Raw genomic sequence first — 22,042 nt, forward strand, 5'->3', positions numbered from 1 at the left:
CTCCCTCTATGTTTTATGGTATGCATCATTTATTTTTTAGCACACTTGAGCACCAGTTATGTGCACACTTGGATATAAATGTCTTTCACGAATTCAACACTGGCATTCTGAGTTATCTTCACCCACCACAGGGCACTATGGTAGAGAAGCTTTGATTCCACAGTCTGAGATGTTAGGTGAAGAATATAGACTGAGAAATTCCACATCTTTGTGCAACACAGCAGCACAGTGGCTTAGTTGTTGCCTCACAGCAAGAAGGTCATGGGTTCAATTCCCACCTGTGGCCTTTATGTGTGGTGTTTGCATGTTCCCCCCATGTTTACGTGGGTTTTCTCCCACATTTGAAGACATGCAGGTTAGATGAATTGGAAACTTTCTAATTGTCCAGGTCTTCCTTGCAAAAGAGCTCTTGATCTCACTGGGACTAACCTGGTTATATGGAAAAATAAAAATAAAACAGCACCAGACTTTTCCCACAAAATATTATGTTCTCTCTCACATTATGGAACATTTATGTTAAAGCATTTTATTTGGTTCCTTTAGGTCATTCTGTAGCACGGTTGGTGTTCTTGTATGTCGGGGCGATGGGGAAGGAGAAGCTCCATTTAAGCATTGTGGTAATTGGACATGTGGACTCTGGGAAGTCCACCACCACTGGTCACCTCATCTACAAATGTGGCGGCATTGACAAGAGAATGATTGAAAAATATGAGAAGGAAGCTGCTCGGGTATAGTACACTCAGTTCTTTTTTTCTACAAAGTGTTGTTTTAAATTATTTTCTGTAGTGCAACTATCAAGCAGCTTTTGAGAGTTAGTAAAGTTCACCAAGCACTTTGTGTAATGGGCATGGAACACTGATGCATTTTTGTTCCAGACTAATGAAATACATCCCAACCCAACCTTTGTACATTATTATTATTTTTCAGGCACATCTGGATAATAATTACATTTCATCCACAGTCTCTCCACAGAATCTGTTACTTTTTGCAATATCTTATTGACAAGGGTGCATAATATCATAATAACACCGTGTCCCGGTTTTGTACTGTGGCTTATTAGTGTATATAAGAGGGGTTGTAAAAGTCTCGACAGAGTTGGCTATATGATAACTGCAGTACAGTTATGATCTCTACCTACAAGACCCCGTGATTAATGGTGCTTTCATTTAATAAGGATTTAAAAAAAATATCCCATCCCCCTTATCATTCTCTGTCAAATTTTGTGGAAAGATTAATCTTGTATTGTGTAACAGCCCAGTACATTTTGGGATTGATGAGGAGTCTGATGTCGATTCTGATTGTGTGCTTTCTTTAAAGCTACAGTGTGTAGGATTTAGGGGTGTTTGATAGCAGAAATGGGATAAAACATTCAAAACCACCTGTTCATTATTGTATAATTACATGGAATAATGTATCAATGTCATGACCTTAGAATGACAACCCCCCCATGGAGGCCAACATATCGATACAGTAGCCCAAAAGGGACGTACTTCCTCTACCCTTTGCATTTTGCAGTGTGGTCAGAAGACTGAAGGAAGAAAGTTAATAAACCAGTGGCTGTTCTCCTAAATATTGTCTCATGGTTGCTCATGCAGGCTAACAAGTCTGAGAAGCTTCATTTTTGTGAATTGGAGGATTATACACATATTGCTCATCACAAGACAAGAAAGCATGAATCCCTATCGACAGAGAACTGAAAACATGAAGGGAAACAACTGTGACAGACAACGGCATAATGCAATCTGCGACCCCACCACTAGATGGCACCAAATACTGCACAGTGTAGCTTCAACATTGCAACACTGTTTAAAAGTTCCATTCATGTTAAATGGGAAATGTTGCTGCAACAACTCTACACAATGGAAGTGTCCTGTGAAATCTGCTCTACAACATGTGACTTTATCTCTTAAACAAAGCGTTTATAAAGTGTAAAATTACATAAGTACAACTTCATATTTTCCTCTCTGCATGTTTTTAGATGGGAAAAGCATCTTTCAAATATGCCTGGGTTTTGGACAAACTGAAGGTGGAGCGTGAGCGCGGTATCACCATTGACATCTCTCTTTGGAAGTTTGAAACGAAAAAATATTACATAAGCATCATCGATGCTCCAGGACACCGGGACTTCATAAAGAATATGATTACTGGAACCTCACAGGTACAATGAGGATTGGAGAACACTGAAGGATGGAAAGAACTATGGCTTCATGATACCCTGTAGCTAAGTATTTTAATTAATTGTAATCTGGGATTCCATATCGTTGGATTAAATGTGGATGTTTCTATTTTCCTTCCTTTGTGTGTGTGTGTCTGTCCATGTTTAAACGATACAGTAGAGCTCAACCGATATGGATTTTTTGAGGCCGATGCTGATAACGATATTAGAATGAAAAAAATGCAGATAATTGATAAATCAGATGATTTGCCGATAGCCGATAAATCATCCAATATTATTATTTTTTTTTTAATGAATAAAATGTTCTTTTTTGGACCCTTAACAAAAAAGGTATGAGCTAAAGGCTGAAGCTTTGTCCTCATATTGATTAACTTTATAACAGAGAAGAATTTTCAAGTTCAAAATGCATTCAAGAATTAAACCTTTGTGAAATTAGCAAATACATACCCTTAAAAAGAGTTGTGAAATACATCTGATCTTGTACCTCTTGTTGCTGCAACTTAGATATAGGTTCAGGATAAGGATATAGATCCTTATAAACTTACTTGTATGCTTTTGTCAGCTGGGGGCTGGTGATGAACACATTTAAGCAGGGGTGTAAGCAGCTCTCAGTTGAATGGAGTCAGAGCTCCATCTACTGGACAAATGGTGCAAGGACGTTACATTGCCGACACAAACATTATTTCAGTAACTGTTCTGTTTATGAGAAATTATCGGCGTTCTGTTGGCAAAATTTCAGCGGATAGTACCTTGAAAAGGCCTTATATCGGTCGATAATATTGGCCGGGCTAAGTGTTTTGCTATGATTAGCACCAAACATGCTAGAATGACTGAGGGTCAGCCAAGGACAAAGTGATTTGATGTGGGGTTGGGGAGGGGGATCAGTTGAAAGTCAAGGTCTACGATGGCTGGCATTCTGTCCAGGGTCTATCCCGCTTCACACCCTATGACTGCTGGGAGAAGCTCCAGCCTCCCCCAGTGACCCTTGTTTGGAGTCAGTAGATAAATGGAGGAATGAAAGTCAAGGTAGTCTAAACTCAGAATTTTGGGAATCCCTATGATCAGACAAATAATGTGGTATTCATCTCAGTATGATTGGAGTATTTTTAAATTTTGACCCTTATGTAATCGTTCACGGACACCACCGTGGCCATAGCTACCACCCTGGCATGGCTATCATACATTTTTTTGGAGGATGTGGTTTACGTAGCCTTGATTGTAAGAGTTGTTTGGGCTCCTAAAGTGGTACCTATTTGGTCAAAATTGGCTTCAGGCTCATGGAGTGCATCTGACTTTTTTTTCTTTAATACTTGTAAACCTAAACCAGTGGTAGTCATGAAGAGCACAGACAGTGCAGCTTTTCCATGCTGCTGATCACCTCAAGCAGGTGATTTCAAAGGTGGTATTGGATTTCAAGATGAGGGGAGGAGGTCATCAGTAAAACCACCTGCGAAGGTGATCGTTTCCAAGTGAAACCTGTACTGTTTTGGCTCCTCATGGCGCGCTGTTGCTCACTTTCAAGTAGGTTTTCAGGGCATTTTGTTCTGCTTTACCATTTTCAGGCGGACTGTGCTATACTGATGATTGATGCAGGTGTGGGCGAGTTTGAAGTAGGCATCTCAGAACACGGGCAGACTCGGGAACACACCCTCCTCGCCTATACCCTGGGAGTGAAGCAGCTCATTGTGGCAGTCAACAAGATGGATTGCACCGTACCCATCTACAGCCAGAAGCGCTACGAGGAGATTGTTGAGGAAGTCGGCTCTTACATCAAGAAGGTTGGCTATAAACTTGAGATGGTGGCTTTTGTGCCCATCTCCGGCTGGATTGGGGACAACATGCTGGAAGCGAGCCCAAATGTGAGTCACAACAAAGAACACGTGCCCCAAAATTTAACACACAGAGATTCATGTGATTAATTGGATCTGTACATTTTTGGCCATCATACTTAGTTGTTGTGGTTTGAGTTCAGTTTTGGCTTCTCCCCTTTTAGAATAACAGCAGCAGTTCTGGTGTGGATCTCAATGTTGGTTTGGCCACAGAAATGCAGTCCTTCTGAATATTGCCACTTGTGTTTGGCACCACTGAACTAAAACAACTCTCACACTTGGCCAGGTTGTAAGCTGACTGTTTTCCCCCCTCCAAGCAGCTCTACCAGCTTTCCAGAACTTTGTCAAGTTCCCACCAACTGAGGCCCAACATGGGACAGCCTGGTGCAACTTTGTGTGAACTCTGTGTACATCAGATGAATTTGTACGTAATTTGTGCTAGTGTAAAGTAACTGTTTCTGTGCTCAGTATGAAAACTCCATGCCGAGTTCCATCAGTCCTACACAGAGTCAAGTGAAGCAGCCGGAAGTTGTACCAAGTCCCCCAGAATTTTAAACATCTTCAAAGCCCGTACGAGTTTAACCAACATTTCAAAATTTGTGAGGCAACACTCTAATCTCCGCCCCTGCTCCTGAGTCGTATCACATTGCCACTCTGGAAAATCTGGCATTACACTTTGCCAGGTCTGAGAGCTGCTTAAATTGTCGTTTGATTCTGTACAGTAGAAGAGCATGTCAAACAGAGCTCTACAGTATTTATTCAGCCTCTTAAAGTGAACAGTAGTTGGTGAGTAACAGTCAGAAATAGTTGTGACAGAATCAGATTTATTGCCAATTAAGTTCTCACATACAAGGAATTTGATCTGGTGTCACTGGTGCATAAACAAGAGTAAAAAGAAAAGGAAAAAATACTTCTGTAAGGAGTCAAATAGGCAAAACTATGTTCACTGTCAAATAAATATAGTGGAATGGGGCTGTGCAAAGGCATGCAGATGTGCAGTATCTTTCAGTGCAGGATGATCAATCTAAACTTTGTTGGAGTAAGGGGGCAGAGGAAATGGGGGTCTCTGGCATTTTTGTAACTCTAGCTGTAGGTGGAAAGAAGCTGTTTTTGTGTCTTGAGGTTTTAGTTCTGATGGACCTCAGCCATCTGACACAGGGGAGGGTAACAAAAAGTTTGTGTCCTGGGTGAGAGGGATCAGCCACTATCTATCTTTCTCGCCTCAGGGCCCTGGAGGTGTACAGGTCCTGTAGGGATGGAAGATTGCAGTCCATCACCTTCTCTGCTGCGTGGATGATACGCTGCAATCTGTACCTGTTCTTAGCAGTAGCAGCAGCATACCAGAGGGTGATGGAGGAGGAGATGATGGACTCAGTGACGGCAGTGTAGAAGTTCACCGTCATTGTTTTTGGCAGGTTGAACTTCCTTAGTTGCCACAGAAAGTACATCCTCTGTTGTGCTCTCTTGATGAGAGAGCTGATGTTCAGCTCCCACTTGAGGTCCTGGGTGATGGTGATACCCAGGTAACAGAAGGACTCCACAATGGCAACAGGGGAGTCACACAGGGTGATGGGGTTGGCCGGGACTGGGTTCTTTCTGAAGTCAACAACCATCTCCACTGTCTTGAGGATATTGAGCTCCAGATTGTTCTGTTTGCACCAGGACACCAGCTGATTGATCTCCCATCTGTAAGCAGACTCGTCCCCCATCCGAGATGAGTCTGAGGGTTGTATCATCCGTGAACTTCAGGAGCTTTACAGTCTGGTGGGTGGAGGTGCAGCTGTTGATGTACAGGGAGGAGAGTAGAGGGGAAAGAACTCAGCCTTGGGGGGGATCCGGTACTGGTGTATTGGGTATTGGAGACGTGCCCTCCCAGCTTCACATGCTGCCTCCTGTTGGACAGGAAGTCAGTGATCCACCTGCAGGTGGAGTCGGGCACGGCAACCTGAAAGAGCTTGTCCTGCAGCAGGGCTGAGATGATGTGTTGAAAGCAAGGCTGAAGTCCACAAACAGGATCCTGGCTTAGCGAGTCCACAGGCTAGAGCAGGGGTGGCCAAGTTCGGTCCTCGAGAGCCACCTTTCTGACACTCTTAGTTGTCTCCCTGCTCCAACACACCTAAATCCAATGAAAGACTCGTTAGCAGACTTTTAATGAACCTTTCATTGGATTCAGGTGTGTTGGAGCAGGGAGACAACTAAGAGTGTCAGAAAGGTGGCTCTCGAGGACCGAACTTGGCCACCCCTGGGCTAGAGGATGAGGGGGAGAGCCGTGTTGACAGCGTCATCTACCGACCTGTCGGCTCTGGAGGTGAACTGCAGGGGCTCCAGGTGAGTGTCAGAGATGGCCTTGAGGTGTGTGAGGACGAGGCGCTCAAAGGCCTTCATCACCACAGAGTTCAGGGCGACGGGTTTGTAGTCATTAATTCCTGAAGTTCTTTGTTTTATGGGGATGGGGATGATGGTGGAGGCCTTGAAGCATGCTGGCACCTGGCATGTCTCCAGTGAGGTGTTGAAGATGGCAGAGCCATTTTTATGGGGGCTGTTCGGTCAGCGACACTGGGTTAGTCCGCATCTAGTCGGCGAGCGTGTGCTGTCTCATGCACGTTAGCCGGCGGTGGGATGTAAACGCAATGAAGCAGTCCAAGACTAACAGTCTGGTCTGATGTTCAGGGAAAAAAAAAACTGATTACTGTACAAACCCATTGTCTTATGCGAATGCTACTACTGTACAGTCACGTGATTATTATAGAGTATCTGTGCGTTGAAATACCCTCCTCCACCCTGAACATCAAGACACCAAAATGCAAAAAATAATGAGTTTTCACAACGTTGTTCTTGTCACTTCCTCATCTTACCAGTGACAACGTCATCATTGTCCACAGGTAGTAGTTGCATGATATTTGTTGCATGAGGTTTAAGGATATGATTCCTTCTTTATGTTCTCTAATGTCATATACCAACACAGAGCAGAGTAGCTACCTAAACTCTGTAAGTGAGATAGAGTATCTTGTCAATAGTTTTACATCCTCATTGAAGACAACTTTGGATGCTGTAGCTCCTCTGAAAAAGAGAGCTTTAAATCAGAAGTGTCTGACTCCGTGGTATAACTCACAAACTCGTAGCTTAAAGCAGATAACCCGTAAGTTGGAGAGGAAATGGCGTCTCACTAATTTAGAAGATCTTCACTTAGCCTGGAAAAAGAGTTTGTTGCTCTATAAGAAAGCCCTTCGTGAAGCTAGGACATCTTTCTACTCATCACTAATTGAAGAAAATAAGAACAACCCCAGGTTTCTTTTCAGCACTGTAGCCAGGCTGACAAAGAGTCAGAGCTCTATTGAGCTGAGTATTCCATTAACTTTAACTAGTAATGACTTCATGACTTTCTTTGCTAACAAAATTTTGACTATTAGAGAAAAAATTACTCATAACCATCCCAAAGATGTATCGTTATCTTTGGCTGCTTTCAGTGATGCCGGTATTTGGTTAGACTCTTTCTCTCCGATTGTTCTGTCTGAGTTATTTTCATTAGTTACTTCATCCAAACCATCAACATGCTTATTAGACCCCATTCCTGCCAGGCTGCTCAAGGAAGTCCTACCATTATTTAATGCTTCAATCTTAAATATGATCAATCTATCTTTGTTAGTTGGTTATGTACCACAGGCCTTTAAGGTGGCAGTAATTAAACCATTACTTAAAAGCCATCACTTGACCCAGCTATCTTAGCTAATTATAGGCCAATCTCCAACCTTCCTTTTCTCTCAAAGATTCTTGAGAGGGTAGTTGTAAAACAGCTAACTGATCACCTGCAGAGGAATGGTCTATTTGAAGAGTTTCAGTCAGGTTTTAGAATTCATCATAGTACAGAAACAGCATTAGTGAAGGTTACAAATGATCTTCTTATGGCTTCGGACAGTGGACTTATCTCTGTGCTTGTTCTGTTGGACCTCAGTGCTGCTTTTGATACTGTTGACCATAAAATTTTATTACAGAGATTAGAGCATGTCATAGGTATTAAAGGCATTGCGCTGCGGTGGTTTGAATCATATTTGTCTAATAGATTACAGTTTGTTCATGTAAATGGGGAATCTTCTTCACAGACTAAAGTTAATTATGGAGTTCCACAAGGTTCTGTGCTAGGACCAATTTTATTCACTTTATACATGCTTCCCTTGGGCAGTATTATTAGACGGTATTGCTTAAATTTTCATTGTTACGCAGATGATACCCAGCTTTATCTATCCATGAAGCCAGAGGATACGCACCAATTAGCTAAACTGCAGGATTGTCTTACAGACATAAAGACATGGATGACCTCTAATTTCCTGCTTTTAAACTCAGATAAAACTGAAGTTATTGTATTTGGCCCCACAAATCTTAGAAGCATGGTGTCTAACCAGATCGTTACTCTGGATGGCATTTCCCTGATCTCTAGTAATACTGTGAGAAATCTTGGAGTTATTTTTGATCAGGATATGTCATTCAAAGTGCATATTAAACAAATATGTAGGACTGCCTTTTTGCATTTACGCAATATCTCTAAAATCAGAAAGGTCTTGTCTCAGAGTGATGCTGAAAAACTAATTCATGCATTTATTTCCTCTAGGCTGGACTATTGTAATTCATTATTATCAGGTTGTCCTAAAAGTTCCCTAAAAAGCCTTCAGTTGGTTCAGAATGCTGCAGCTAGAGTACTGACGGGGACTAGCAGGAGAGAGCATATCTCACCCGTGTTGGCCTCCCTTCATTGGCTTCCTGTTAATGCTAGAATAGAATTTAAAATTCTTCTTCTTACTTAAAAGGTTTTGAATAATCAGGTCCCATCTTATCTTAGGGACCTCGTAGTACCATATTACCCCATTAGAGCGCTTCGCTCTCAGACTGCGGGCTTACTTGTAGTTCCTAGGGTTTGTAAGAGTAGAATGGGAGGCAGAGCCTTCAGCTTTCAGGCTCCTCTCCTGTGGAACCAGCTCCCAATTCAGATCAGGGAGACAGATACCCTCTCTACTTTTAAGATTAGGCTTAAAACTTTCCTTTTCGCTAAGGCTTATAGTTAGGGCTGGATCGGGTGACCCTGGACCATCCCTTGGTTATGTTGCTTTAGACGTAGACTGTGTTTCATAATTATTGTATGGCCTTGCCTTGCAATGTGGAGCGCCTTGGGGCAACTGTTTGTTGTGATTTGGCGCTATACAAGAAAAAAGTTGATTGATTGATTGATTGATTGATGATATCAATTTTAGAGTTTCCAGGTAGAGTTGTGCACAAGAGGGAACAGATCTGGGACTACATGGTTGCGTTATTTGTGATTTTTTTTTTTTTATTAGTCATGAAATCAGACATTTTATTGAAATATATCGAGGGGTGGGCATTCCGTCAAATGTAATATTGGCCACCCTCATGCATCTGCCCCCCTCCTCCTCCAGCAGAATTTCGCAGGGAACGCCCAGGTTGTTCCGATGAGCGATTATGGGTATATAAAAGTCTGATGTATGTGTATGTCTGCTTTTGACTCGCCTGTTGCTCTGCAACATCAACAAAATTGCCCCCACTAGAAGGCGGTAAAGATATTTTGGGCATTGGCTGCAGCAGTGAAGCACTTATACAGTGGAAAGAAAAAACAAAAGCTCTAAACGTGCACGTTTCTGTGTTTTTTTAGATGAGCTGGTTCCAAGGTTGGACGATCAACTGTAAAGATGGTAAAGTCTCAGGCACCACGCTGCTGGAGGCTTTGGACACCATGCAGCCTCCAGCACGGCCCACTCACAAGCCCCTCCGCCTCCCCCTGCAGGACGTCTTTAAGATCGGAGGTGGGCGTGATGGCAGTGTGTGTAAAGATTTATAAATATTAACATTAAAAAGAAATGCTTATGCCTGTAATTTAGTTGTTAAGATGATGTCCGTTTCATTGACAAAGCTGTGGTGTATGTCACGTCATGCGTATTCCAGGCATTGGAACCGTACCTGTGGGCCGGGTTGAGACAGGAATCCTAAAGCCTGGCATGGCGGTGACCATTGCCCCTGTCAATGTGACCAGTGAGGTCAAGTCTGTGGAAATGCACCATGAGTCTGTGGCCGAGGCACTGCCTGGAGACAACGTGGGCTTTAATATCAAGAATGTGTCCATTAAGGAGATTCGCCGTGGCCACGTGGCTGGAGACAGCATTAACGACCCGCCACAGGAAGCCGCCAGCTTCACTTCGCAGGTGAGCTAAAAACAACAGAAAAAACAAAAAAATACTGAAGATAAATGCTTTCATGACAGATGTGTTCAAAAGATGTCTGCTGCCTGCGTCTTAACGTATGTTTGTGTCTCCTGTCCGCCAGATGATTGTGTTGGACCATCCTAGTCAGATCCATGCTGGCTACTCCCCTGTACTCGACTGCCACACTGCACACATAACGTGCAGGATCTCAGAGCTCAAGGAAAGGATCGACCGCCGCTCCTGGAAGACCCTTGAGAACAACCCTAAATCCATCAAGTCTGGAGATGCTGCTCTCGTGGAGATTGTCCCTCGAAAGCCCATGTGTGTGGAGAGTTTCGTTGATTATCCGCCACTGGGTGAGTCACCTGTTTCCTTGTAAGCAATACTTTTACTGTTAACATTAAAGGCCACAGTCAGGTCCATAAGTAGTTGGGCTGCGCATCACCACATGAAACAAACAAGATGTGTTTATAGTGCCAACTTTCAGCTTTTTGAAAATGTTCATGTATCCATTCCTTTCTTGTCTAAAAAAGCTAGCTGTAGAAGTGGGTTATTTGTATTAATAATACTTGTATATCATTTGTCCAAGTATTTATGATCTCTTAAAAAAATGGAGGAACTATGTCCATCCATCAATGGCCGTAATTTCTAAATGGCTATGATATTTTTAATTAAAAATCTCAAAGTTGAAAAACTGGAGTGCATCCAGAAAGTATTCACAGGTCTTCACGTCTTTCACATGTTATGTTACAGCCTTATTCCAAAATGGAGTAAAGTCAATTTTCCCTTAAAATTCTACTCACAACACCCCATAATGACAACATGAAAAATATTTTTTTTTGTTATATATATTTTTTTAATTTTGCAAATTTATGAAAAATATGAAACTAAGAAATCACATGTACCTAAGTATTCATATCCTTTGCTCAATACTGTGTTGATGTGCCTTTGGCAGCAACTACAGTTTAAAGTCTTCTTGAATATGATGCCACAAGCTCGGTGCACCTATCTTTTGGGCAGTTTTGTCCATTCCTCTTTGCAGCACCTCTCAAGCTCCATCAGGTTGGATGGGGAGCGTCGGTGCACAGACATTTTCAGATCTCTCCACAGATGTTCAATTAGATTCAGGTCTGGACTCTGGTTGGACCACTCAAGGACATTCACAGAGTTGTCCTGAAGCCACTCGTTTGATATTTGGGCTCTGTGATTAGGGTCATTGTCCTCCTGAAAAGTGAACCGTTGTCTCAGTCTGAGATCAAGAGCGCTCTGGAGCAGATTTTCATCCAGGATGTCTGTGCATTGCTGCATTCATCTTTCGCTCAATCCTGACTAGCATTCACACCAGGCTCATCAGACCAGAGAATTTTGTTTCTCATGGTCTGACAGTCCTTCAGGTGTCTTTTGGCAAACTCCAGGCGAACTGCCATGTGCTTTTTACTAAGGAGTGGCTTCCGTCTGCCCACTCTACCATACAGGCCTGATTGGTGGATTGCTGCAGAGATGGTTGTCGTTCTGGAAGGTTCTCCTCTCTCCACAGAGGAATGCTCGAGCTCTTACAGAGTGACCATTGGGTTCTTGGTCACCTCCCTAACTAAGGCCCTTCTCCCGATTGCTCAGTTTAGATGGGCAGTTAGCTCTGGGAAGAGTCGTGGTGGATCTGACCTTCTTCCATTTCTGGATGATGGAAGCCACTGTCCTCATTAGGACCTTCAAAGCAGCAGAAATGTTTCGGTACCCTTCCCCAGATTTGTGCCTCGAGACAATCCTGTCTCAGAGGTCTACAGACAATTCCTTTGACCTCACGCTTGGTTTGTGCTCTGACACACACTGTCAACTGTGGGACCTTAAATGTAGACAGGTGTGAGCTTTTCCAAATCATGTCCAATCAACTGAAGTTTAGGGATACACCGATCCACATTTTCTCACTTCCGATCTGATCCCGACACCTGCATTTGGATATGTGCCGATACCAATACTATTCCGATACCAGAGCTCTGTTTGCTTTAATATTATTATCATTATTGTTGATTTTATATGAGGATATTTTGTATTCCCAGTTATAAAGCTTCATGATCACCTGGTATAGATGAGGATTTTCTTAAAACGAAGACCTGAAAGTTCAGCTACAATTTGCTTTAAAGTACATGTAAGATGCAAGCCTAGATTTGATGTTTTGGGAAGGAATTAATCACTTTTATTTATTTGTTGGTGGATTGATGTGGCATTTTGTAAATGCAAAAATACACTCCTTCCTCAAAACAATAAATGTACTCATACGCAATTTTTGGGGCACCCCTGTGAAAAAATGGCAGGTCTTGGAAATAAAAAGCATAGACTTTATAGAGAAAAGACAGCACTCTCTCTCTCTCTCTCGCAGTCCAATTGGACCTTGACTGACATGCGAAACATACGTTTACATTGTCAAAGCAAGTCTTAGATAGAGCAAAAAATAATGTGTTGCAGACATCCATTTCAAAATGAGCAAATATTTGCACAAAAACAAAAAAGTCTATCAGTTTGAACATTAAATATCTTGTCTTTGTGATGTATTCTATTGAATATAGGTTGAAGAGGATTTGCAAATCATTGTATTCTGTTTTTAGTTACATTTCACACAATGTCCCAACTTCATTGGAATTGGGGTTGTAGATGGTCATTCCTGAAGGAGTCCATCCTGATTTGTTGGGAAAACACTCCCAAACACATTTTGAATGACTGGAACTCAGACCTTTGGCCAATCTTATCAGGGCAAATCTGGAATCCACCTCCATGTGTGCCACAATTGAAAATAATAGAAAGCCTTTAGTCATAGTGTAGCTCCTCATCGGTGGGCAGTCGGCAAGTAAAATAACACACGTCCTCCTAATGAGAGTTTCTGTGTGTGCACAGTGTTGCACGGGAATGCTTAACAATAATTGGTTGCATCATATATAGAAGTGAGAATAAATTAACAGCACAAATGAATGTGAAGTCCAGTTCAGCCTCTGTAGTTTTGTTTGCACATTTCAGTGCAGCAGCAGTCAAATTATTTTGCTTCCTTCAGATATTTGAAAGCGTTTCAGTGTGAGCACTCAATTTCTGTGTTAACTTTTTGTGACGACTTTGGTAAAATGGTCTTCTCTCCACCATCTTAAAGGGCGCTTTGCAGTTCGGGACATGACTCGGACTGTGGCCGTGGGCGTCATTAAAGCTGTGGAAAAGAGGACCAGCAGCAAGATGAACAAGTCTGCACAGAAGGATAAGACCAAATGAAGATGGGCCTGAGCTGCTGCTGTAGACCAAACTAAAGGAATGCAGCGGCACCACACGCAGCGTCTGGTCCATTATCACAATCCATCACAAAGGCAGTTGAAGGAAAAAAGTGTTCATGAAGATGTTAGGTGTAGGTGTGGGTGTGTTTTTCCCGAAAGTGTAATAAAGCTTAAGTTTTAATGTTGTGTTTGTGCTTTACAAAGAACAAACTGTTTCCATGTGAGGAAAATCATCCATTGTTACTGTTAAAATTAATTTGTGAGACATTCCATCAATGAAGATGGATAAAAATGTGCTCCCCCCCACCACCACCACTTCATATAGATGCAGCCTCACGTATCGCAGAAGAACGACAAAGTCTCAGTGATAAGTGTGAGGGTGGAAAAATCTTTTCAAATAGAATTTCCTTTATTGATGAATGAGAATAAAAGCTCACTTGCATCTTCTTTGTATTACAGGCTTCATAAATTTGAGATTATTACTAGTATAAATTTGTGCACAATTTAAATAAATTACACACAGTATCAATGTGAAGTCTGAATTTAGAAAAAAAATTACAAAAAAAAAAAAAAAACTGGAAATGCTCCTCAGTAAGTACATTTAAAAGGAAAGAAGATTAAGACAGTGCAGTCACTTCTGATCAGAGGAATCTAATGCACTTCTCAAAAAACAAAAACAAAACAACAAAATTTGCAATTAGACATAAAAAAAATTAACCACAGAAGCAAGGCACCATTTAAGTACTGAACAGTTTGCAGACCAGAGTGTGGCTTTTTTTAAAACTTCTGATGCATTCCTTTTAAATAATATCTAGAATTCTCTTCATTGCTTAGCATTCGTTTATAAGTTATAAGGAGGGTTGTATATGACAATCCTTTCATGCTAAATATCAAAATTATTTAAAGGAAAATACATTTCTTCAGCTGATGTGACTTTAAATCAAGGCTATGTAGTCTTCATGTTTTCTCAAAGTTCTTTCAAAATTACTTCACTGACTCTTTTGAGACTTTACAGTTTTGAGCTGCTGAATCATTTTGCTAAAAACTGGCAAAAATTTGATATTACCCGGAACGTCTAAGTTTCTGCTGTGCAAGAGGAAGAGGTCCCCGTAAGTCATGTTCATGTCTCCACTCAGCAGTTATACAGCGGTGCCAGGAACGATGTGAACCCTTTTATTAAAAAAAATAAAATTAGAATTACATAGAAATTTCTAAACAATTGTGCTCTTTAAACTCTGAAATGATGTGCGATTGAAATAAAACAAATGTTCATTTCATGAAGGTGTCTCATGAACAAGACCCTGAGGTACTTGAACTCCTTCACTTGAGGCAAAGACTTCATTCTCTACCTGGAGTAGGAAATCCATTGATTTCCCGCTGAGAACCATGGCCTCAAATTTGGAGGTGTTGATCCTCATCCCAGCCGCTTGACACTGCTGTAAACCGACCCAGTGAGTGTTGGTCACAGGCTGATGAAGCCAACAGGACCACATCATCTGCAAAAAGCAGTGATGAGACCCTGAGCCCACCAAAATGGAAACCCCCCCCCTTACCTATGATCATGAGGGTTGAGTCATGACCGAAAGAAGTAGATCGCGGGTACAAGTGGCTGAAATGGGTTTCCTCAGGAGAGTGGCTGGTGTTTCCTTAGAGATAGTGTGAGAAGCTCAGTCATTCGTGAGGAGTTCAGAGTAGAGCCACTGCTCTCTAAACCTCACTCACTACTCTAAAACTGAAAGACCACACTCTTGTATAAAGAGAGAATATATCCTTCATACTATTTGGCACTTCATGCACTTGTCTGCACTTTCTGGAATAACCAGGACAGTAATGTGCAAAACATCTAAGCTAAGACAAGGCTAACTATAATGTTTCAAAATGTTTACATTTCATGAAGTACACATGCACATGTTCTGCTCTGGACAGATGTTACTGTCTGTTCAGTGGCCACAAGGCATTTGTGATCGAGTTAAATAATGCACAGATTAAATTCATTTTGCTACTTGTTAATTAAACCAGTAGCACCATGTTTCAAAAATAAATGTGACTGGTAGGATTGAATGTATTTTTTTTTTTATTGTATATTTTTTATATTATGACATAACTTTTTTGGACAAATGTGACTAATACTCTGGTGTGATGTATAGTCCAGAAAATAACTGGAAAATTTTTATGTAGCCATTTAAAGAAAACTGGCTGCAAAAGTGATGATTTAGTTTTAATAAAGGGCAAACTTATGCAAACCATGATTTTGACTTTTATAGCAACGTTAGAGCATTTTCTAAAGATTTGTTTGCACTGTTTAAGGAGCACAATTTTAGAAGTTTTTATGTAATGAAAACCTGAACTTTTATCAAATGTATAAAAGCCCAAGAATTCACAAGCTCTATAGCAGCACTGTTGCTCATCTGTTAAAAGTAATAATTAAAATACATTCTGCTGCAAGTCCACATCAAAGAGAAAAAAAAAAAAATGCAAACGTTGACAATTTATGAGGTCCCAGTTTGTGTACGATTTAAACATACGTTAAAAAAATAAGACAAACAAAATCAAATCCAATAGAAAGTTATATTTCTCAAAAAAAATTTCTTCAATAGATTTGTTTCCAAACCAAAGTGCGTTGTCAACAGGTAACATTCACAAAGTGTTTTGAGTCTATGGCTGTTAAAAACTGACTGAATGGTGCATAAATGGTTTGGAAATAAGCAACATTTTTCCTTCTTTTAGCTGCTCCTGTTAACTGAGCAAAACGTCCATTGTGACACCATTATGGGCATGATAGACTTATTTATTCATTCAGTCATCTGTGTCATGTGCTCTGACAGAACTGACATCTTTAAACTAAGGATTCATTTTTTACATTTCGTGGTTCATCTTTACATTAGGGGGAACCCTTTGATTTAGAACGTAGATGCTATCATAGGGCGACCAGCTAGGTAGTATTATTGTACTGTACAAGCTAAAAACAGAGTAAACTTTTTCCTGTCACCATGAACAGGCAAAAATGTCATTCAAAGTGTCTGGTAGCCTGAAGAGGATCCCTGTGGAGGTAAACATATGCACATAAACCTTTTAAAACGACCGCTTATGCAGTTAGCCAGTAGGGCAGCACAGTCTCATTCAAACCCCTGCATGATATCACGGGATTTGACCACTTCTGGGTACAGCTTCCCGTTGCACAATATATACACAGCATAACTTCACACGGATAAATTGTGTACCGATTGCGTTCGGCAATCGCCGAAGCAGTCAAGAAAAGTACTGCTTTTTTTTTCGGGTCCCAGTGGAGAAGAGAAGGCAAATATGTTAGCCTACACAGCTAACCAGAGTAGCTACGTTCTCTCGCCTTTACAACCGCCTTGACATGTTTGAGCTCGAGGTCATGCAACACATGTCCGCTTTCCACCGCATCGTCACTTTGTCTTTGCATTTTCACTTTGCCGTGTAATTTTCCCAAAAACTAATGTAGGATTATTGCATCACATGCATCATATTTTAACCCTTTTGCGCCCGCCCTCAAACGAGACTGCGCTGCCCATTTGTGTTCTGGCTGTCTGGGGATATTGCTTCCCAGAGTCATTACAAGTCGACTGCAGATGAGGAGCTCATTGTGTAAGACAGAGCCCCTCACTGGCAATCGACTTGTAATGACTTAGTAGCAAGTAGCGCTGGCAAATGAACAGGAGGTTATGGTTAGCGACTAACTGTATCATCGGCTATCTTAAGTTTATATGTTAGCTAACATATAAACTTGTACACATCCATTAACTCATTGTGTAAGACAGAGCCCATCATTGGAAATCAATTTGTAGTGATTCAATAGCAAGTAGCGCTGCCAAATGAACAAGAGGCTATGGTTAGCAACTAACTATCATGGGCAGGGTTGGGTAGGATTACTTTGAAGGAATACATGTGGATTACATGTATGTATGTACATACATTTGGATTACTTGTAATCTGATTACTTTTGGATTACATTTCAAAGTAATCCTAGGTGACAAGAAGCAGTTTGCTCTGCGTTTTTAGCTTACCGTGTATATGGTTAATACATGATTATGTCTGCATTCTAAATCAATACCGTTTTCATCTCATGTGAAAGGATGAACCCCAAAATATCAGTATTCCATTTTAAATCTTTTCATTACATACTGAATATTATTCCACTGGAAGTTTTGCTCATCCTTTGCCTTCTACAGCATTACGGACATGTAGCATCACAGCTACCTGTGCGTGCTTGTCTGTACATGTGCTTATAAAAAAGACGTGCACGTAGTCATGGATGTGCACCTCATTCTTCAGCTGACTATTAGCAGAAATGACATCAACCAGCGTGCAAAGAGGTGAAAGTTACAGCAACATGACAGTTCTCTGAGATTTCCTGCTCTACTCTGTCTTTCGGGTACATTTAGGCTAGAAGTCACGAGAAGAACCCCTTACGTTTATCTCACCATGATTTGCTGTAAATGCTGGCCATCCATCCCTTTTTCCGTTAAATGTTGTCTACCAACCCATCGGGCTGACCGAAATCATGCAGTGCTCATGCTGTAGTTCAAGGTCACGCACATATCAACCAATCATCATTAAGGACCAAGTTTCATTGGCTTTAATCAGAGTCTCAAGTATCTGGGGCTTGTTCTCCTACTTTCCAAGTCTTCATCATAGATTTATTCATATTTGAATACATAACTCATGCAATGTGATCAGCCTGTATGAAAATACAGTGATTCTTATCAAATGGATCAAGATTGGAAATAAAAATGCTTCTTTTCACGTTCCCACCTGATGACTTCCTGCCATAAAAACAGTCACTGTGAGGTGAGTTGCACTCCTCCGTGAGTAGCTGAGTCTATTTTAGCCGTACGTGTGGCATGTTCTGCAGTTCAGTACTGCCAGCAGGGGGAGAAGATAAGTGACCGCTGACCGGGGTCTGGTTTGAGCCCCGAGAACCAGAACCAACCCCGCCCTCTGTCCTCAAGAGTTCGGAGGTGAAACACGGAGTGTCAGGTACCCCCTGTGACAGGAAATCAAACCCATGCATCTCAGTGTCCCTGTCACTTATAAAGAGGTCATCCTCCCCCCATCCACTCCCCCCTCTCTTGCCTATACCGCCACCCACCCCTCCACCCCCAGGGTCTTGACTATAGCTGTGGAAACCAATGGGGGAGTCACTGCTTGTACTTGGGCTTGGAGATGAAAGGCTGTGGTGGGGGTCCTGGTTTTTCCCTGGGCCCCCCTGCATTAAGTCCTGAACTGACATGGATTTACCCAAGACTCGGTCTACCTGACTAGGGCCCAAGCAGCAGCCTGGGGCCGGCAGCACCAGGGGTTCCAACTCTAAACTCATGTGTCTCCTCCAGGACCCCTCCTCTTTAACATTTATCCTTCCATTGTTGTTAGTGGTCCTCCAAAGCTGCCCCCCAAATCTGGCCAGATCCATGCCTAGACCTAGGTTTGGCCCAACACTGTCCTCCTTCTTGGTCTCTAGACATCCACAAAAGTCTCGAACATCTGACGGGAAGTCTGTGGGGGTCACATGGGCCAAATTGCTTGGGGCCGCACTTCGGCTGGGAGGGAGCGGCGGTGGAAGCCTTGCAAAAACGGGAAATCCTGCCACTCTCACTCTACTCGGGATACTGTTCAGAGTGAGAATAGGTGGGGATGTACTGAGGCCCTCATCATTGCCACCATCTGGTGTAGTCACCTGAGGATGATGATGGGGATGAGGCAGTAGCGATGGACTGAAAGAAGAAGAAGAATGAAGACCAGAAGGAGGCGTTGAAGAGGAGGCATTGAGGTTGAGGTTGAGATGGAGTCCTCGGTGCGAATTCGTGGTGCAGCCGCCAGAGGGGGGTGCGCCGCTGCCACTAAACTGATCCTTGCTGAAGACGGAGGAGTTGTAGTCAGATGTTTGCTCCAATTCAAACAGTGGTGGAGATGAGAGCGTGAGCGCTGAAGACGAACCTTTACGCAAGATCTGACGATAGACGTCGAGCAGAGAGTCGAGTTTTGATTCGATAGACTGGACCTGAGGAGGGAACAAAAGAAGGTTCATCACATATCCTAAAAATAGTCGTCATATAAAAAATAACAGTCTGCATTTAACTGTTTTCACTGCTAGTCTACTGAGATTAGACACGTAAAATTATAAAAATGTCTTCAATGTGTAAACGTACAGTCGAGTGCAAAAATTCAATCAAGACTTGTGGCATTTACAAAAACAACGTAATCCCAAAGTTGACAACAGCCACACATTTGATATATTTTTACCTCCGCCAAGGAGGTTATGTTTTCGGTTGAGTTTGTTTGTTTGTTTGTCTGTCTGAGTGTCAGCAGGATAACTCAAAAAGTTTTGAACAGATTTTGATGAAATTTTGTGAAGTGGTTGGAAATGACAAGAGGAACAAGTGATTAAATTTTAGTGGTGATCCGGATCACGATCCGGATTAGGGAATTTTTTTAAAGGATTCTTCACCATTGCGGGATAGGGGGAATTTTGACATTCTAGTTTCTAACTCCACAAAAACAAGGCAGAAAGGCTTGAAAAAATTAGGGTGTAACATAGTCAAATGTTCTATCAAACAACAAAGTTTGGTGATGATCAGATCCGGATTCCGGATCTGGTGATCCAGAATATGCAAAAATATAGGGAAAATAGAAAATGGGTCAGTGTGAGGTGACAAATGAAGCTAGAGATGCACAACTAACACCAAATTGTAGCTGAATCTGTACTGATTCAGTAAGGTGTCATCAGATTTGATGTAGCTTCAAATGTTATGGAGCTAGATCCAGAAGAAAACCACCATTACTGAAAAATCATTTTTATACAATAACTTTTGAACTAATAAAGACATAAAAATGATTCCAAGTTCTAGTGGTATGTTTTCATGGTCAAGGATGTCAAATATACAGGAAAGAAAAGTGTATGTATCATAGTTTTGGTTGTAACACTGAATTGTTGAATAGATCACTGTGCCAAGGAGGGAATCTCTTTAGGGTCAGTGACCCTATGGCCTTGTTAGTAAACGATGTCAAATACAACACACTGGAAAGAGGAAATCCCTCATGGCAAACTATACAGGGCTGGGGAGCACAATGAATTCATTAGATGAAGGACTATCATTTGGCATTATTATATTTTAGTGGCAATGAATATCACTATCCAGATTACTTCACTTAGCAAAAGCAAATTGATGAGTCAGCAGTATACTCAGCAGTGGTTAAGTTTGTTCAGTGCACATCACTGAACAAAGTACACAAGGTGCAAAACCCACTCCCAGGTGTTGATGAATCACGCCTAGGATCCAGAAAACCCAGAAGCTGACATCAGCACCTTACTGTCGCATATATTCTGCTTCGGTGCACTTCATTATGTAGCACATGCAACACTTAAAAAATAGTTCTATTTCAGAATTTACTGTTATTTATTTAGAGAAGTGTTTCATAAATGTTAAAAAATTCATATATTTGCAGTTTAGTTGAATAATAAATTGAATTTTGTCTCTTATTTGTTTTTGTCTATAAGCACATGCAATATCAATATCAGTGCTCAGATGACAGTAGCTTCTGGGAAAGGTGCAAGTTGCAATAAACTGTGATGCCAAGCGCTAAGGATACATGCTATCCAGTCACAGCAGGTGAAACTTTTTTTATTACTGAGCAAACATCATTGTTAGACTTTTTTAGGTTCAATGATTCCGCAGCGTGTAGATGTTATGGCGTCAGTGACCCCATGGCCTTGACAGAGGTTTGCACTCTCTGAGTGCTTCTGGTTTTAAATATTAACAGTTTTTCCACTAGTTTTCAAAAACCTTTGCACTATACTGTGACTGTCTAAGAAAGAAAGTTCGTGATTTTGTCAGTGACTAAATATTTGTGACTTTGAACTGTTTCAAAGAACAAAAACAAAACCAGAAACTTTCAATTTTTAAATGTGGCTGAACAGAAACATTTATTTCAAATAACAGCAACCATTCGTTATTTTTATTTTTTGTTCTTTCGTTATAAATTAAAATACTTTCTGCTTGTAATAACATGCATATTTTTAATGGTAAAAAGAAATTTTCCAGTGGCAGCAGTTGATTTTAGTAAAATCTGTTGGGACCTATTTGTGTCCAGTCAGAAGAAATAAATATTGCGTTTTCTTTTTTGTACAATTGCTTTTTCTTGATTGTTTTACACCACTAGGGGGCGGGACTATTTTGCATAATTAAACGTTGCGGTGAATTACTCCCTTAAAAATATGGGGATGGTTATTATGAACAAGAAAACACAAATCATTGACCAAATGATCTAGTCTAACCCCCCACTGTAAACACTGCCTGAACTTGAAACCCCCCCAAATCATGCTTTTTTTTTAACTCCGAAATGCTGCCCAGCAATGACAAAGAGCCTGTAAACCAATGATAAAAAAGCTATTTTAGCACCATTTTCTTTGATCGAACGCAAAAATAATATTAACAGGAACATTGTAGATATTAAGTGAGCATTTATGTCCATAATGGTCGGTTTCTGAACTTCAAAACCCGATCATTATGTACATAATTATGTTATTTAACTTCCACCCTAAATAACATATTACTC

General features: G+C 41.3%; 2 protein-coding genes across 5 annotated transcripts in view; one reads left to right on the top strand and one right to left on the bottom strand.

Annotated features, from left to right (window-relative positions):
* The first annotated feature begins 479 nt into the window (after positions 1-479).
* Positions 480-13,499, top strand: LOC117526911 (elongation factor 1-alpha, somatic form-like). The gene is made up of 7 exons (XM_034189033.1): positions 480-728; positions 1,979-2,158; positions 3,739-4,035; positions 9,665-9,815; positions 9,955-10,211; positions 10,333-10,567; positions 13,348-13,499. The coding sequence occupies exons 1-7, from the start codon at positions 486-488 to the stop codon at positions 13,461-13,463; spliced, it is 1,479 nt and encodes a 492-aa protein (XP_034044924.1). The 5' UTR covers positions 480-485; the 3' UTR covers positions 13,464-13,499.
* Positions 13,500-17,531: 4,032 nt separating this feature from the next.
* LOC117526909 (potassium voltage-gated channel subfamily KQT member 5-like) overlaps positions 17,532-22,042 on the bottom strand; it is a 313,438-nt gene continuing 308,927 nt past the window's right edge. For all 4 annotated transcript variants that reach the window (XM_034189028.1, XM_034189027.1, XM_034189031.1 and 1 more), the window contains one exon: positions 17,532-19,487. In XM_034189028.1, coding sequence (XP_034044919.1) covers positions 18,309-19,487 — 1,179 coding nt within the window. In that variant the 3' untranslated portion in view covers positions 17,532-18,308. The remainder of the gene's footprint in view (positions 19,488-22,042) is intronic.

This window comes from Thalassophryne amazonica, chromosome 15 (assembly GCF_902500255.1).
Source record: "Thalassophryne amazonica chromosome 15, fThaAma1.1, whole genome shotgun sequence".
NCBI classification, from domain to species: Eukaryota; Metazoa; Chordata; class Actinopteri; order Batrachoidiformes; family Batrachoididae; genus Thalassophryne; species Thalassophryne amazonica.

What these genes read in the sequence shown, in the direction of transcription:
- LOC117526911 (XM_034189033.1), top strand. Translation starts at nt 486, where the DNA reads ATGTTCTCTCTCACATTATGGAACATTTATGTTAAAGCATTTTATTTG. An exon ending in ATGAGAAGGAAGCTGCTCGG is followed by an intron (nt 729 to 1,978) that starts GTATAGTACACT and finishes GCATGTTTTTAG; the next exon opens with ATGGGAAAAGCATCTTTCAA. An exon ending in TGATTACTGGAACCTCACAG is followed by an intron (nt 2,159 to 3,738) that starts GTACAATGAGGA and finishes TACCATTTTCAG; the next exon opens with GCGGACTGTGCTATACTGAT.